Genomic DNA, 15,957 nt, shown 5'->3' with positions numbered 1-15,957 from the left:
ATCCCTGATAGACATTTATCTAACCTACTCTTAAATATCTCCAGAGATGGAGATTCCACAACCTCCCTAGGCAATTTATTCCAGTGTTTAACCACCCTGACAGTTAGGAACTTTTTCCTAATGTCCAACCTAGACCTCCCTTGCTGCAGTTTAAACCCATTGCTTCTGGTTCTACCCTTAGAGGCTAAGGTGAACAAGTTTTCTCCCTCCTCCTTATGACACCCTTTTAGATACCTGAAAACTGCTATCATGTCCCCTCTCAGTCTTCTCTTTTCCAAACTAAACAAACCCAATTCTTTCAGCCTTCCTTCATAGGTCATGTTCTCAAGACCTTTAATCATTCTTGTTGCTCTTCTCTGGACCCTTTCCAATTTCTCCACATCTTTTTTAAAATGCGGCGCCCAGAACTAGACACAATACTCCAGCTGAGGCCTAACCAGAGCAGAGTAGAGAGGAAGAATGACTTCTCGTGTCTTGCTCACAACACACCTGTTAATAGATCCCAGAATCATGTTTGCTTTTTTTGCAAAAGCATCACACTGTTGACTCATATTTAGCTTGTGGTCCACTATAACCCCTAGATCCCTTTCTGCCGTACTCCTTCCTAGACAGTCTCTTCCCATTCTGTATGTGTGAAACTGACTGTTCCTTCCTAAGTGGAGCACTTTGCATTTGTCTTTGTTAAACTTCATCCTGTTTAACTCAGACCATTTCTCCAATTTGTCCAGATCATTTTGAATTATGACCCTGTCCTCCAAAGCAGTTGCAATCCCTCCCAGTTTGGTATCATCCGCAAACTTAATAAGCGTACTTTCTATGCCAATATCTAAGTCGTTGATGAAGATATTGAACAGAGCCGGTCCCAAAACAGACCCCTGCGGTACCCCACTCGTTACGCCTTTCCAGCAGGATTGGGAACCATTAATAACAACTCTCTGAGTATGGTTATCCAGCCAGTTATGCACCCACCTTATAGTAGCCCCATCTAAATTGTATTTGCCTAGTTTATCGATAAGAATATCATGCGAGACTGTATCAAATGCCTTACTAAAGTCTAGGTATACCACATCCACAGCTTCACCCTTATCCACAAGGCTCGTTATCCTATCAAAGAAAGCTATCAGATTGGTTTGACATGATTTGTTCTTCACAAATCCATGCTGGCTGTTCCCTATCACCTTACCACCTTCCAAATGTTTGCAGATGATTTCCTTAATTACTTGCTCCATTATCTTCCCTGGCACAGAAGTTAAACTAACTGGTCTATAGTTTCCTGGATTGTTTTTATTTCCCTTTTTATAGATGGGCACTATATTTGCCCTATTCCAGTCTTCTGGAATCTCTCCCGTCTCCCATGACTTTCCAAAGATAATAGCTACAGGCTCAGATACCTCCTCTATTAGCTCCTTGAGTATTCTAGGATGCATTTCATCAGGCCCGGGTGACTTGCAGGCATCTAACTTTTTTAAGTGATTTTTAACTTGTTCTTTTTTTATTTTATCCGCTAAACCTACCCCCTTCCCATTAGCATTCACTATGTTAGGCATTCCTTCAGATTTCTCGGTGAAGACCGAAACAAAGAAGTCATTAAGCATCTCTGCCATTTCTTAATGACGACTTCTTTGTTTTAAATAATTTAACTTCAAAATTGTATTACTAAGGAAATAAAGCAGTGCCATCATCTTCAATTGTAAAAGCATGCAGCAATTTCTGTGATTGATATTGTTTAAGTACTGTAGGATCTTTCTGGGTGGATACACAAACCCTTTGCTGTGTACTTATAGAACTTTTAAGGCAAATTTTAAAAGTTACACAGTTGAATACTGAATTCACTACACTGTCTATTTCCATTGAAAAGCCTGCGCAAAAGATTCTGGTATATTCACTAACAAGCTACCTATTAAGAGTCTGCAGTTTATAGACTTTATATAATAACTGTATATATCATCTCTAGTTCTGGTTACAAGTAACTATGGTTACTGATTTATCACTGACACTTATCATAACAAGATTTACACGATAAAGTTGTTTCGTGATTCTAATTAATTACAACTAAAGAAAAGCTCTTCTTTGAAAGCCTACCTACACAGGGATACTCCGGAAAAGTAAGGCAAATTAACTAAGCTGATCTCTCTTCAGAGATTGTCACCCTGGATACTAATCTATTGAGAACAGGGGAATAGTTCTCATATCCTATTTCCAATCTCATGTACCAATCAGTTTATCTCACAGTTAGCCTAAGGAACACTAAGCTGGAGAACTTCAAAGTGGTCCCAGCAATATGAGAGCAGCATAATAAGATCTCCCAACACTCTGGTAATCAGGCAGGAGAGGAAACCAGAGAACCACAGGAAGCTGGAACCAAACACAAAGCCAGGGATGAAATAAGCCACAAAGCAAAGGAGGAAGGAAAGTATGGAGCAGAAAATAAGGCAAGGATGGGCAACTTTAAGGTAGCGGAGAGCCACAAAATCCACTAAAACCCTTTGGCGGGCCATACTCTTTTTTTTTTTTTAATTTTTTTTTAATTAAAAGAACCTACATATTTTATAAACGTTTGCTACAATACGCCTGTGAACATACAATTAACTGTGTATTAACAGTGTAAAACCAAAGTGTTCTTAAAATATAAAATCCCTTCATAGCACATCCTTCAAATAAAAAAAATTAAAAAAAAAAAACAAAAAACACCCCACCCACCCAAAATAAAATTACACACAAATCTTTCACTAACCTTTTTTCAATGTGCTGAAGACCAGGGAATTAATAAATGAAAATAACAAAGTAAAAACGTCATTCTTAATGTTTTTTCTCCACTGCTTCCCCATGCACACAGGCTCTGCTACATGAGGTGGAGCCTGGAACTGGGAACAAGAGCTCATGCACTGGGCTGCAAAGCCACTCAAATTTGGCCTGGCCATTCTCTTTCATGCCAACAGGTAAGGAGTTCTGCCACTGTGCTACCCAGCTCTGGTTACTGTCCCCAGATGGCAGACAAGGGGGCTGGGCACAATCACATTGTGGGAGCTGGCAGACAATGATGTTCTCCTCAAACGCGGAGCTTGCCAAGCCAATTTGTGGCAGTCTCATCAGCAAAGTTCAGAGCCTTCAGAGCACCATCAAATGTGATCAGAGGGTGGCTGTCAGCGTTGAGGCATTGTCTTTGGCCACAGCCTCACATGGGATCCCTTCTTTGGCCCCAGTGTGAAAGCTGGCTGCATGTTAACCCTGGCCCATTTGAAAACAGTTCAAAAGGGCCCCATGAGCAGCATGGCAAATCAAAGCCGGCTACACACATAGTCAGGTCAGTTACAAGAGGGGAGCCACTGGGAAAGCAGTAACCAGAGCAAAGTGGGGCAGAACCCTGCTCTAGCATGAATGACTGATCGATGGATAGGCCAATGACAGGAACTGCAAACCAAACCATGGGCTCCTGCTCCCAATCCCGGGTTTTACTCCAATCCCCACAGTCACAGACTATGGCTCTACCTCATGCCACCTAGTTCTGGTTACTTACTCTCTGTTGATGGAGGTGAACCCTACCCTCACCCTCTGCTTTGTGGGGGGAAGAGGGACCTGGCCAGAACCTGTTTCCCACATCCCAATCAACCAGCCACTGGGGAGGCAGTAACTGGACCTGTGTGATATGGGGCTGAATCAGAGCCTGTGTCGATGGAGAAGCAAAAAGTGGTCTGAGGCAGCAGCAGCTTTACTAAAAGACACGCCCCTCAGCGACTCAGCTCAATTTACAAAAAAAAAAAAAAAAATTATTCTCAGGCTGTGACCCCACCTTTGGGCAGGACAAATAAAATGATCTGGCAGGCCAGGAGTGGTCCCTAAGCCACTAGTTGCTCATCCCTGAGGTGGAGGAAAGGAAAAAAAAAAGATAGAAAAGGGCAGAGGAAAAGGAGGACAGAACAGAGGGCTCAGAAGGAATGGAAAGGAAAGAAGCAGTGTAATCTGTGAAGGGAGGTTGCAGGAATGAGGAATTGAAAATGGAGAGAAGAGAAATAAAAGGGAAGGAAGGAGAGAAAAGGCAACAAGAGAAAAACAGAGAAGGAGAGAGAAAACAGGAGAGGAAAACGGTAGTTAAGAGGTAAGAACAAATGAAAGAAAAATCACTAGAACATACAGGTGTGACTGCTTTAATTCTAACTGGAATGTATTGATAACCTCAAAAATATATTTTGTTTTAAAATTGTTAAATTAGTTTGTGAATTAACTGCTGTGTTCATGTAAGTGAAACAAGTAGCGATGACTTGACCTAAATATAGCATTGGCACATATTTGTATAAACTCCTAGATAGCTCCTTACATGCACCTCACGCCCACCTTAGGCAGCAACACTCTTGACATTCCAGTTCTTGGGCATCCCAATTTTAGACTGGCAATCATGCAGAGTTCTGCTATAATCTTGTGCAAGGAAAACTTCTTCTAACTTGGCAACAGAATCCCATATTTATTTTTGTTCAACAACTTAACCTGCACAGTTGTGGATCATCATATTCAAATGGATTTATCCTAAAGACAAGGCTTCTCACACCTGAGATGAGTCACAAAAGACACAGCCAACCTCTTTTCTCTAAGTTATGCTGGCCTGCATATTCAGATGGTGCAAACAGAGCTAATACAGGGGCAGCTGTAACATTAAAGTTGATATTCACTAATACAGACAAGATCAGGTGCCTTTTCCACAAAGAAACTACAGATGGCTGCAGTCTTATTAGTGACCACCATACATTAAACATCAGCCAATAGTTAGCACAACCATTTACAATTTCTCCAGGCCACTGAGATAAAACATGTGGCAGACAAGACCAGTTGAACAAATAACAAACGTCAACCATCTGGCTTATGCCTGACAATGACCCTTTTATGTCTAGTCTTAGTCAAAGGAATGTGAGGAGATTTTTTAGAACTATTCACTCACTAAATCTGCCAAATCCCCATTCACCAGCAGGAACAATTACAAACTCTCAACCACCATACGCATGTGGCATTGAAGTGGCACAGTCACCAAATATACCTACAACCTTCAGCCTGCACAAGATAGAAGTCCCCAAGGGATCCATCCTTGAAAATAACCCAAATAACCAGAGACAGCCTCAAGTGTAAGCAAAAACTGCTCATCCTACTGTTCTCCACACTTCACAAAGGGCTTGTCTACACTGGCACTTTACAGCGCTGCAACATTCTCGCTTAGGGGTGTGAAAAAACATCCCCGAATGCTGCAAGTTTCAGCGCTGTAAAGTGGCAGTGTACACAGTGCACCAGCATGGGGAGCCGTGTTCCTCGAACTGGTAGCTACTCCCCTTGTGGAGGTGAGTTTTTTATAGCACTGGAAAAGAGGTCTCCCACCGCTGGTGCTGCAACTACATGGCAACACTTCAACGTTGCTAGTGAAGACATGTCCTGAGAAAACTCTCACCTGCCCGAGCTGGGAAAGGTTAGAGCAGAAGTTATAATGGTAGCATTCCCAGAAGCATGAAGTGGGTGACAACAGTATAAGCTGCCACTGCTGTTCAGTCACTGTGATCCTAAGGTCTTCAGAATTGAAGCTTTGATTCTATTAAGACATCCAAAAAGTTCATACGTTTATAAAACTAAAACAAATCCCTGAATGTGTGACATCTCTCTGCAAGCCAGGCAATAGGACATTTTTCTTATACCATTCTCCAACCGTTCACCAACCCACCTTCCAATTTATCCTACTGATTTCCTACAGCCTCTTAATTAAGGGTTCAATTCTGCAATGTTTATTCATGTTTAGTAGCACTTATTCACAGGTCTGGTCCCACTGAGGTCAACAGGACTACATATATAAGTACTATGCAATGGGTGCGAGACTTTCAGATTTGGATCCTCAGTTTCGTTTGAATTTTTGATTAAGCAAAATGATTGATTAAAAAAAAAAAAAAAAAAAAAAAAAATAGACCACCACTAGAGAACAGAATGCTAACTAGCCCAGATTTTAAGCCTTAAACTGCCAATGCTTCATCATGCATTTCTTACACTCAAAACTCCCGCAGACTCCAACAGAAATTTTGGGTGCCCAAGGAATGCAGTATCAGGCCCCACATAATATTATTAAATTGAAACTAATGAAGTTGCCAGATGGAACAAACATTTAAATAACCATTTTAAAAAAAAAAAAGAACAGTGCTCTGAAATAATCACAAAAATAGAGGAGTGCTGTTTCACAATCTCACAAAAACAGAGAAATCAGTCCATTTTTGCATAATGAAAAAACTAACAGCTAACAAAAGCCGAATTTAAACAGTATCAATTTTTTTATGCTTTCTGATTTAGGAGCTTATTTTCTACACTTGCTCATTCAGTATTTTTGTTTTCTATTGGATTATTTTCATGCAGTTTTCACTGAACAACGAAGTTGAAAAATACTACCTCCATATAGATGCAACAGATAGGGACCCTGCTAATGGAGGAACAGGAGTAAAAGACCCTCAAGAGACTGTCAATATTTGTTTTGGTGGTTGTATTTTAACATTAGAAGTAAACTTCCAGTCTTTTTTAATTCATATTTTGATTGGTTAAAATACCATCAAAGAGCTAAGACCATCAAAATCATTTGAAAAAAACTGTATGTGGACTGAATTAAGAGGGGCTACAATGTTGAATGCAGAACAGTTTCAGACTAGTCGCTTACCCAAAGGGGACAGTCATGCACCACCAGTCTGACATTTCCAAACACACAGGCTTGATATTCAGTAAACATAGGGCTTCCAATGTGGTTGGCAGAGTTCAGCAGCAAACTGCTTTCAGTCTCTGAAATGAGAGCACTTCTCCCAAGATAGGTCCAGATCAGACTTGATTGCTGATTGTCTTCAGAAAATCCATCTCTCTCATTTCCAAAGGCTACAACATGAACAGACCTAAAAACAGTAACAAAAAGTACTATTAGCAAAGATTGGGGGAGGAGAAGGGAGAAGGGGGGGGGACTAAGAATATCCTTTCATATCAAAACAAGAATATTAATCCTTCTCTAGCCTCTTCTTCACCAGACTAACACCCCAGGAGTTAACATTGAATTACATACATGATCTCAACTCCAATAGCAGAAGGAGAGTAAAATGGAAAGGAGTGCTGTAAACGTTGTTTGTTTTATAAATCACCAGCTTGTTTGGCTTTTTTATTTGTCCATTTCCATATGTAGCTTCACAGATGTAACCTCAACGATTCCTGTCACTGTGGCTTTGGTGGGTTTTCAATGCTCTCTAACCTCCTGTTCAGTCCTTCAGCCCCTGCAAGTCAATGAATGTAACTGCATGTGTCAGCAGCAGGACAAGCCCTTGCTGTTAATCCGCTGCTGTTGTAGGTGAATTCAGCACATATCCTCAGCAGCAGGCAGACCCAGGCTCAGCCACTGCCTCCTGACGTCAGCCCTACCAAGAGCATAATTCATACAATGGAGAGACTTGACATTTCTGCAGAACCAACATAATGTGGCCAGACCAGCAAAGAAAGACAAAGGCTCTTCAACAACAGCAGCATTCGACTGCACAGGAGGGAGCTGATTATATGGTGCTCTTCTGCTGCTGCCAGGCAAAAAAAATTACATAAATATATGAGCTCACTGCCAGCCAATCTGTATGAAGACAGCCTTCTGAACTATGAAGATCCTACCCAAATGAGAGAAGAGCAAATGAGAGCAGCCCCCGCTAAGGAAAGGCTACAAAAAGAAAAATGAAGTATGAAAGGCTGAATCTTTCTACTACAATTAAATGGTTTCTACTAAATAGCACTGCACATATTGTGGTGTGAGAGAGAAAGAGAGTGTGAAAATAATATGGTAAATATAAAACTGATTATAGGAGCAAATTCTCCTCTCAGTTACGCTAATGTAAATCCAAAGAACAAAACATTAAATTATGTGGAATCACTCAAACATGATCATTCATAAAATGACCAATGGAATCTGCAACAACAAAGTTCCCACTGCAGAATCTGGATTATTTAAAAAACACTAATGCAAAATTAGTAAAACAAAAGAAAACTGTATAGATACTAAACATAAATATCAGTATGCAAGTTTCATACCAGTCAATTGTGAATATCCATACTGACTGGCTGGACCATTTATATAAGTTTCAGTGTCTGACCCTCTACACTTAAGTCAATGGGAGCAATCAATGACTTCCAGAGGCACAAGATCAAGCCCTAACATATATGAAACACACATGACAACACCCAAAAAATATTTAATACCTATTATAGCAATGAAATAAACTCTAAAAATCTTTCCTCCTGTTTATAAAGGCTATTAAAATTATAAATATTAGACTTTTACAGCAAGAGAGACCAAATGGTAGTTTTCTCAAACATTTCCTCTCTTTCGTCCTACTTCCCAGTTTCTCCCACCAGGATTAACTTTTGCTTAGGAAGCTGAAAGACCATTGATGTAGTTTCCGCTTTGCAATCTGGTTGCCCTTTCTTGGTAGTTCTTCTCAAGGGACAGTTTCAAAACAAAAAACAAAAAAAAAAAGTCACCACATTTCTCATTTGGCTCTCAAACTAGTTGGCAGCGTCACCTAATACATCCTCCATTAGTAGCGACTGACACTGGATAAAAAGTCAAGTGAGTTAGTGCCAAAACAATGCTTCGACTGTGTCCATTAATCCACTTATATAAAGTAAGTAAAAGCCTTTGGAGACTGAAGGTCTGAACAGAAGAGCTGGGGTTTGCCACATACTAAACTTACAGTCAGACCAAGTTGGGGAGGATGTTTGAGTGGAATGTTTCCTGTAACCATGCATTTAGAAGCATGAACTGTGAATAACCAAGAACTCTGAAAACGGGTGACTATGAGAATAACCCTGAGGAGAGAACTGCAACGTGAATGAACCAGAACCCCAGAGGATGACTGGGTTTGAGACTGTGATGAGTTGTGAGAATAAAGTACACCCCCCAAAGGGGTGAATTTAATTAACCTTGTTCAGCATGTGGACTGTGTGAAGATTTTCTCCACTCTGCTTAAACAGTGCAGCTCGGTCACTTTTATGAGCACTGGGTCCTGGGTTTGAGCAGGGAGGGGGAAGGAACTGGATGGTCTAGAGCAGGGGTAGGCAAACCTATGGCACAGGTGCCAAAGGCGGCACGAGAGCTGATTTTCAGTGGCACTCACACTGCCCAGGTCCTGGCCATTGTCCGGGGGACTCTGCATTTTAATTTAATTTTAAATGAAGCTACTGAAACATTTTAAAAAACGTATTTACTTTACATACAACAATAGTTTAGTTAAATATTATAGACTTATAGAAAGAGACCTTCTAAAAACATTAAAATGTATTACTGGCACGCGAAACCTTTAATCAGAGCGAATAAATGAAGACTCGGCACACCAATTCTGAAAGGTTGCTGACCCTTGGTCTAGAGCAAGATGACCAGAGGGAACTCTCATTGTCCACTCCCCTCCCTCAGACAGAGAAGAGATTACAAGCAAAATATATTACATTTTGTCTGTATTATCTTTTCTATGGAGGTCATTATGCAATGGGCTGCCTCCTTCAAGGTGACTGCCTTGCGCAAGCACAGCTGAGGAATTCCCTGGCAGTACAACTTCAAGGCAACAACACTGCCAGGGTCTGGGGGAGAATTGTCATAAAAAAAAATTGCTATAAGATTCAGGGCTTCGGACACCCCAATCTCCTACAGGTACTTGGGGATTCATTGATTGGGGTAAGCCCTGTGGGGGGAACAAGTTCCAGCACCCAATGAAACAATATAGTAGAAAACGTTTAAGGGAATCTTTCCTGAGTTTTCCTCTCCAATCCCATTACATGGGTTTTTCTACAGGTGGGGGCTATCCAATGATCTGTCAGAAAAGCTCATTGAAATTTTAATATTGTAAATATTATTCACACATACTGGTTGTTTAGGTTTCTTTAAACATGTACTTATGATCTAACACAGGGGTGTCAAACATGCGGCCCGCGGGGCTACTTCCTGCGGCCCGCAGCCCCCTTCTCCCCCCCGGTCTACCTCCAGGCCAGGGGTGGGCAAACTACGGCCGCATGATTGCCCCCCTTGAGCCCTGTGCCGCTCCCTGAAGCGGCTGGCATCACGTCCCTGCGGCCGGGGTGGCTTCCAGTCATCGCCCCCTCCACAGCTCCCATTAGCCGGGAACAGAGAACCGCGGCCAATGGGAGCTTCAGGGGAGGAACCTGGAGGCGCGGCAAGCAGCGTGAGGAGCCCTGCGTCCCCCTTCCCCAGGGGCCGCAGGGACATGGTTCCAGCTACTTCCTGGAGCGGAGCGGAACGGGGGCAGGGCTGCCACCCCAGAGCCTGAAGCCCTCCTGCATCCCATCCCGAGCTCCCTGCCTGCACCTCAACCCCCTGCCCTGAGCCCCCTGCTGCACGCCACACCCCAACCCCATGCCCTGAGCCCCCTGCTGCATCCCAACCCCATGCTGTACCCCAACGCTCTGCCCTGAACCCCCTGCCTGCACCTCAACCCCCTGCCCTGAGCCCCCTGCTGCATCCCACACCCCTTCTGCACCCCAATCCTGAGCCTCCTGCCTGCACCCCAACTCCCTGCCACACCCCTCCTGCACCCCAACCCCCTGCCGAGCCCCCTGCCGCATCCCACATCCCTCCTGCACCTCAAACCCCTGCCCTGAGACCCCTGCCTGCACCCCAACCCCTTGCCCTGAGCTCCCTGCTGCATCCCACACCCCTTCTGCACCGAGCCCCCTGCCTGCACCCCAACCCCCTGCTGCACCTCAACTCCCTGTCCTGACCCCCCGCCACACACCTCATGCACCCTCTGGGGGCAGGGAGGGGGCGGAACTGGGGTGGGGACTTCAGGGAAGGGGTTGGAATGGGGGCAGGGAAGGGGTGGGAAGAGGCAGAGCCTCATGGAAGGGGTGGAGTGGGAGCAGGGCCAGGGACAGCGAGGGGGGGGGAGTGTCAGTGATGAGGCCCTCGGGCCAATGAACTAGCCCTCATGTGGTCCTCGTGGTTATTTGAGTTTGAGACCCCGATCTAACAAATGAAATCAATGAAACAGTGATTTTGTATAAACCCAACTTATTTACATGCATGCGTTTTAATAGTCTCATTTAAGGGGGAAATTCACTCCTTTCCGGACAAAGCCTGGGTAATTAAGCTTTGTGTAAAGAACTTGGCTGGGGTTGAGTGTAACAGACTCTTTCCTTCCCCCTCCCCACCACGTGCCTAGGTCTAACAGATTCTGCCCTGTGGGCTGGAATAATGGTACACCCTCTCCATATCCCTACACAGAGGTTTGGATTTTTAGATCTTCACCTGGCAATCTATAACATTTCCTTCCACTCCCACCTATTCAAGAGTGGCAAGAACTTTAACTATGGAGAAGGCTATCACCAGGATTCCACTAGGCTAAACAGGTACTGTTCTTGCACAGTAAGTCAGCTATTCCCCAAGTCAGAAATCTCACAGACTGCCTATCACTAAATTCTGCTAAAGTCTGACCCCTACTCATCTTACACATACCTTCCTCCACCTTACAGGGTGAAAAATTAGCTCCTCTTTTTGTAATGTAACTGACCGTTTCCTATTAACATGGACTTGCAAGACTGGGCAGAACATTGCTCAAGGCTTCCATTTAAAGCAAAACAAAACAAAATACACACACAAATATATACGTAGTAGAAGTCTGAACTTTGCAAAACAGAGGTGCTGAATTTAATCCTTGTGGGTCATATACTAGATCTGAACTTTGTCTATCAGTTATCAAGTACTTTTTAACTGCCTCATCTCTTGTGTTTTTATTTTTCATTTCAGGCCATAGAGATATTGCACTACCCTGCAGTGTGATGGGAGCCACATAATATAGTAGTGCCTCTTGGGCTCAAATATTTTAGCAGGACGTAGAAGAGGCCACACAGAAAAGGTTCAAGCAAAAAATCAGATGTATACATACTGCTCATGTGCAGTGAACTAAACAGACTAATTGCTTTTACCGGATTGAGCTGTCACAAAAGTTCCAGAAGTCCTTTGTAAAGATTCTGTATTATGATTAAAGATGTATTTATCATTAACAGATCCAGTTAAATATTAGAAATGTCATATGCCATGTAAAGTCACCAGGAGGACACTAATTTCAAACCAGGAATCTTGAATACAGATGCACTATGCACAGGATAAGTCCATTTTACACAACTACATGCTCTGCTATGGTAAATTAGCAGCTATCGTAGCAAGTGAGATACACTACATTAATATCATAACTTAGAGATGCAAAATCTTACTAGCTCTAGTACATACCCCTCAAAGTGCAGGACTGTTCTCACTGTGTAGAGAATAATCCTGTTTTCTGTACAATACCATTGTTCTCTGAGTTCTCATGGAAGGGATGCAATATAGTACACATTATTAAATGAATCTTCTGAAAGTATATTGATAAATGCAATTATAAGACAGAAGATTTGGATTATTTTTACAATGTTTTAAGGAAAAACATGCACAATCAAAACTAATATTTACTGCATCCTTTTTAAAGGAAACCTCCAATCACATTTTCATACTAGCAATCTGAAAGTTCAAAAAAGCACTTATATCCATGTACTATGAATGTATTGGAAAATAATAATTGTAATCAGAGGTGGTGTTTCTAACCCTACTGGGGACAATATCTTCATACTAAAAAGTAGTGAAATGTTACCTCTGTGTGTGATTTATATCTTTCATATTTGTTATACCACAGCATTCAGAGCCCCTTTGCATTAGATGTTGTTCTATTTTAATGCCAGCTTAACAACATGAAGAAACATTTTATGTTTAGTTTTGAAAATAGTTATTGCAGCTACAGGAATTGAGTATGTCACAATGAACATTGCAACCAGCAGACACTTGTTGTTACAGCTGCCAGATAAAAGCAAAATTGTAAAACACTGGGCCAGTCTTTGGCAGAAAACAATGACATATCTGATATCAGTGACATTTAAACAATAGATCATCAAATTGTCTCAAATTATTTCTGCTGATGTATTCGCTGGAAATCTGTCAGGCAAAAAGATGAACAGGGACAGATGTTCTTGGTTGCTCATGAGGGAAAAATATTGGTTTTGATGGAGAAAAGGAAAGTACAGCTTAGTCATGGATGAAGACTTCATTTTCCTGGAGGTACTGGTGTTACCTGTGGTTTTTCAGATAGGACTTTAAGTGTCCTTTACTGCAGAGAAGATAGAGCTTGGTGCACTTGGTTAGTGGGTGATTTGACAGGAATTCAGAAGAGCTGACAGTTCTCCTGGTTATCTGATCCTGCATTCTTTATGCACACAGAGCTTCCACTGATGTCAACTGGAGTTTTAGGTGCGCAAGGAATGCAGACACGTAAAGATTCTCCAAAACATTTAACGAGAGAAGGAGTGAGAAAGCATTTCAAATTACACATTTATTAAATTCTTATTAAACATAGTTCTCTTTTTCTGAATGAAACAAAATAAAAGCTTACATCGGGCTTGGTTTTAGGGAGCCTGCCATCAGGAATGTTCTTCAGCTATAGGATAGGTCATAAACCAAGCGGCAGCCTTTCCTCTCTTCAGACAAGTATTGACATAAATGTCCCCAACTGCATGTCAATATTTTGAACACTAGAGCTGGAGAACTGAAATAGCATCATGAGTTAAAGCTGTGTAAACCATGGATAACTCCATGCACGTCAATGGAATCACACCACTGCAAAGCCCATCAGAGTGGAGTCAGGTCTGAGCGCCTCCTGCCATTGTTAAACAAACAAAAACCCCAAATTGTCTTAGCACACTGGGCAAAACAGCCCTACCTCAAAAAAATAAATCCCGCCCCCCCCCAAAAAAAAGCCAGGCCAGAGCAACAGCACTGCCAGAGACAGAAGCTCTTCACACAGCTGGCCCAGATTATAGGGACCTGGGGCTCTGTCAGCTCAGGAGGAGGGCGAGGGCCCGAGCCAGGCATGGTAAAAGCAAGAGGTGGCCTCTTAAGCTACAGCCCTCCCCCCCCCTTCACCCCTCACCCAGCCCCTCTAGGGCCCCGGACACCCAGCACACGCGACAGGCCAGAGCCGCGCAGAGCAGGCAACCAAAAGCCTCTGCCCGAAGCCTCAGGGGCAAGCGGCGCGGCGAGGCTGCCACGGGGGCTTCGGCAAAGACTGGGCCAAGGCGACGCAGCAGCGTCAAACCCGGGCTGTCAGGCAGCCGAACTTTCCCCGCCTGCGCCTTAAATCCTCTAGTCTCCGTCCCTCCTGCGGGAGGCGGCCGAGCCCCGGCGACTCAGCGAGCTGAGCCCGGGCACCTCGCTCCGGCTCTCCCGTGTCCCCTATTTTACCTGCGTGCTCCCAACACGCTGCTGCGTGGCAGGATCCTCGGGGCAGCGGAAAGCCGCTTCGCTCCCCTCGGCCGGAGAATTTGAAACCGCCCCTGTCCCGCGCAGGCTCCCCCACGCCCCGGGCGGGGAACCGCAGTCCGTTCTAGAGCTTTCTCTGCCCCTCGTCGCGCTCTTTCCCTCTCTTTGTTCTGGCCGTTCAGGTTACTGGGCGCCGCCGCGCAGGCGCACAGGTTGCCTACTCTGCGCAGCCGCACCGCTTATTCCTTCAACCGCCGCCCTCCCTCGCGGAGGTGTTGGTGGTAGCGGTTGCTCGGTTCCCACCGCTGGGGTGCTGAGCCAGGCCCTGGGACTGCAGCGAAACATGCTCCGTGCCCGGCCCGCGTGCGGCGGCGTCCTGCTGAGGCGGCCGGGGCCCGTTGGGCGCCGCGGGTACTGGCGGACCGTGGGGCTGACCGAGAGCATCATCTCGGAGCTGGACACGGACCATCACTTCGTGCACAGGAGCACGATCCCCACCATGCACTTCCAGGACAGCCTGCCCAGGTGCTGCCCCGGGGCACCCGAAATGGGGGAAGAGGCGGCGGCTGCAGCAGCGAATTCTCGGGCAGACTCTGGACGGCCTCCCCGCGCTGATACTGCCCTTGGGGCTCCCCCCCTCACCCAGCCCCAGATAGCCGGCCCTCCCCACTCCTCTCTCCACCGCACCACCATCGTTCTCGTCCTGGGCCCCCCGGGGGCCGTGAGCAGGGGAGATCCACCAAGCAGGGCTAGCACTACACTCTGGGGCCCAGGGCAGAAAGCTGAAACCACGCCGCATGGGGCTGAAGCCCAGGGCCCTGAGTCCTGCAGCCTGGTGCTGAAGCCAAAGCTTGAGCAATGTAGTGCGGGGTCCCAGGCAATTGCCCTGATTGCTACCCCATCACACTGGGGCTGGCTTTTATATGCAGAAAACCCTGTGGTGCAGGTGGTCCGTGAAGTTTTTGTAGCATGTTGGTGGGGCCTCAGAAAGAAAAAGGTTGGGAACCCCTGCTCTAGAGAGCCGGTGCACAGGCTGGAGCCTGTGTGCAGCACAGGCCATCCTAAAGCCCCTTTGCAAACACCTGGCAAGAGCCGCAGTCCTTTGCGGAGGGCAGAACACCCATGCTCTGAGACTGCACTGGAGTGCAAGCCTGTACCTGTCCTAGAGCTGCAGAAATGTTCAAGTATCAGAGGGATAGCCGTGTTAGTCTGAATCTGTAAAAAGCAACAGAGGGTCCTGTGGCACCTTAGAGACTAACAGAAGTACTGGGAGCATAAGCTTTTGTGGGTAAGAACCTCACTTCTTCAGATGCAAGTAATGGAAATCTCCAGATTTCTGGAGATTTCCATTACTTGCATCTGAAGAAGTGAGGTTCTTACCCACAAAAGCTTATGCTCCCAGTACTTCTGTTAGTCTCTAAGGTGCCACAGGACCCTCTGTTGCTTTTTACAGATTCAGACTAACACGGCTATCCCTCTGATACTTGAACATTTCTGCAGCTCTAGGACAGGTACAGGCTTGCACTCCAGTGCAGTCTCAGAGCATGGGTGTTCTGCCCTCCGCAAAGGACTGCGGCTCTTGCCAGGTGTTTGCAAAGGGGCTTTAGGATGGCCTGTGCTGCACACAGGCTCCAGCC

General features: G+C 44.9%; 2 protein-coding genes across 7 annotated transcripts in view; one reads left to right on the top strand and one right to left on the bottom strand.

The window, feature by feature from the left end:
• The window catches only part of RHOBTB3 (Rho related BTB domain containing 3), a 101,816-nt gene that overhangs the window by 42,913 nt on the left and 42,946 nt on the right, over nt 1–15,957 (bottom strand). For 3 of the 6 annotated variants that reach the window (XM_034773825.1, XM_034773829.1, XM_034773830.1), the window contains exons 1-3: nt 14,303–14,435; nt 13,455–13,718; nt 6,668–6,893 (exon numbers count right to left, since the gene is read on the bottom strand). In XM_034773825.1, the coding sequence (XP_034629716.1) occupies nt 6,668–6,893; nt 13,455–13,483 (255 nt within the window). In that variant the 5' untranslated portion in view covers nt 13,484–13,718; nt 14,303–14,435. Of the gene's footprint in view, nt 1–6,667; nt 6,894–7,057; nt 9,083–13,454; nt 13,719–14,302; nt 14,436–15,957 lie in introns of those variants that run through there. The other 3 variants (XM_034773826.1, XM_034773828.1, XM_034773827.1) reach the window with 3 other exon arrangements.
• The window catches only part of LOC117879005 (carnitine O-palmitoyltransferase 2, mitochondrial-like), a gene marked incomplete in the record, with an annotated part of 12,716 nt that continues 11,320 nt past the window's right edge, over nt 14,562–15,957 (top strand). The window contains 1 exon segment of the mRNA XM_034773824.1: nt 14,562–14,845. Within this exon segment, the coding sequence (XP_034629715.1) occupies nt 14,664–14,845 (182 nt within the window).

This window comes from Trachemys scripta, chromosome 6 (genome assembly GCF_013100865.1).
Source record: "Trachemys scripta elegans isolate TJP31775 chromosome 6, CAS_Tse_1.0, whole genome shotgun sequence".
Taxonomy (NCBI): domain Eukaryota; kingdom Metazoa; phylum Chordata; order Testudines; family Emydidae; genus Trachemys; species Trachemys scripta.
The sequence above is the reverse complement of the archived record's forward strand: the minus strand, read 5'-3'. Positions and strand labels throughout refer to the sequence as shown.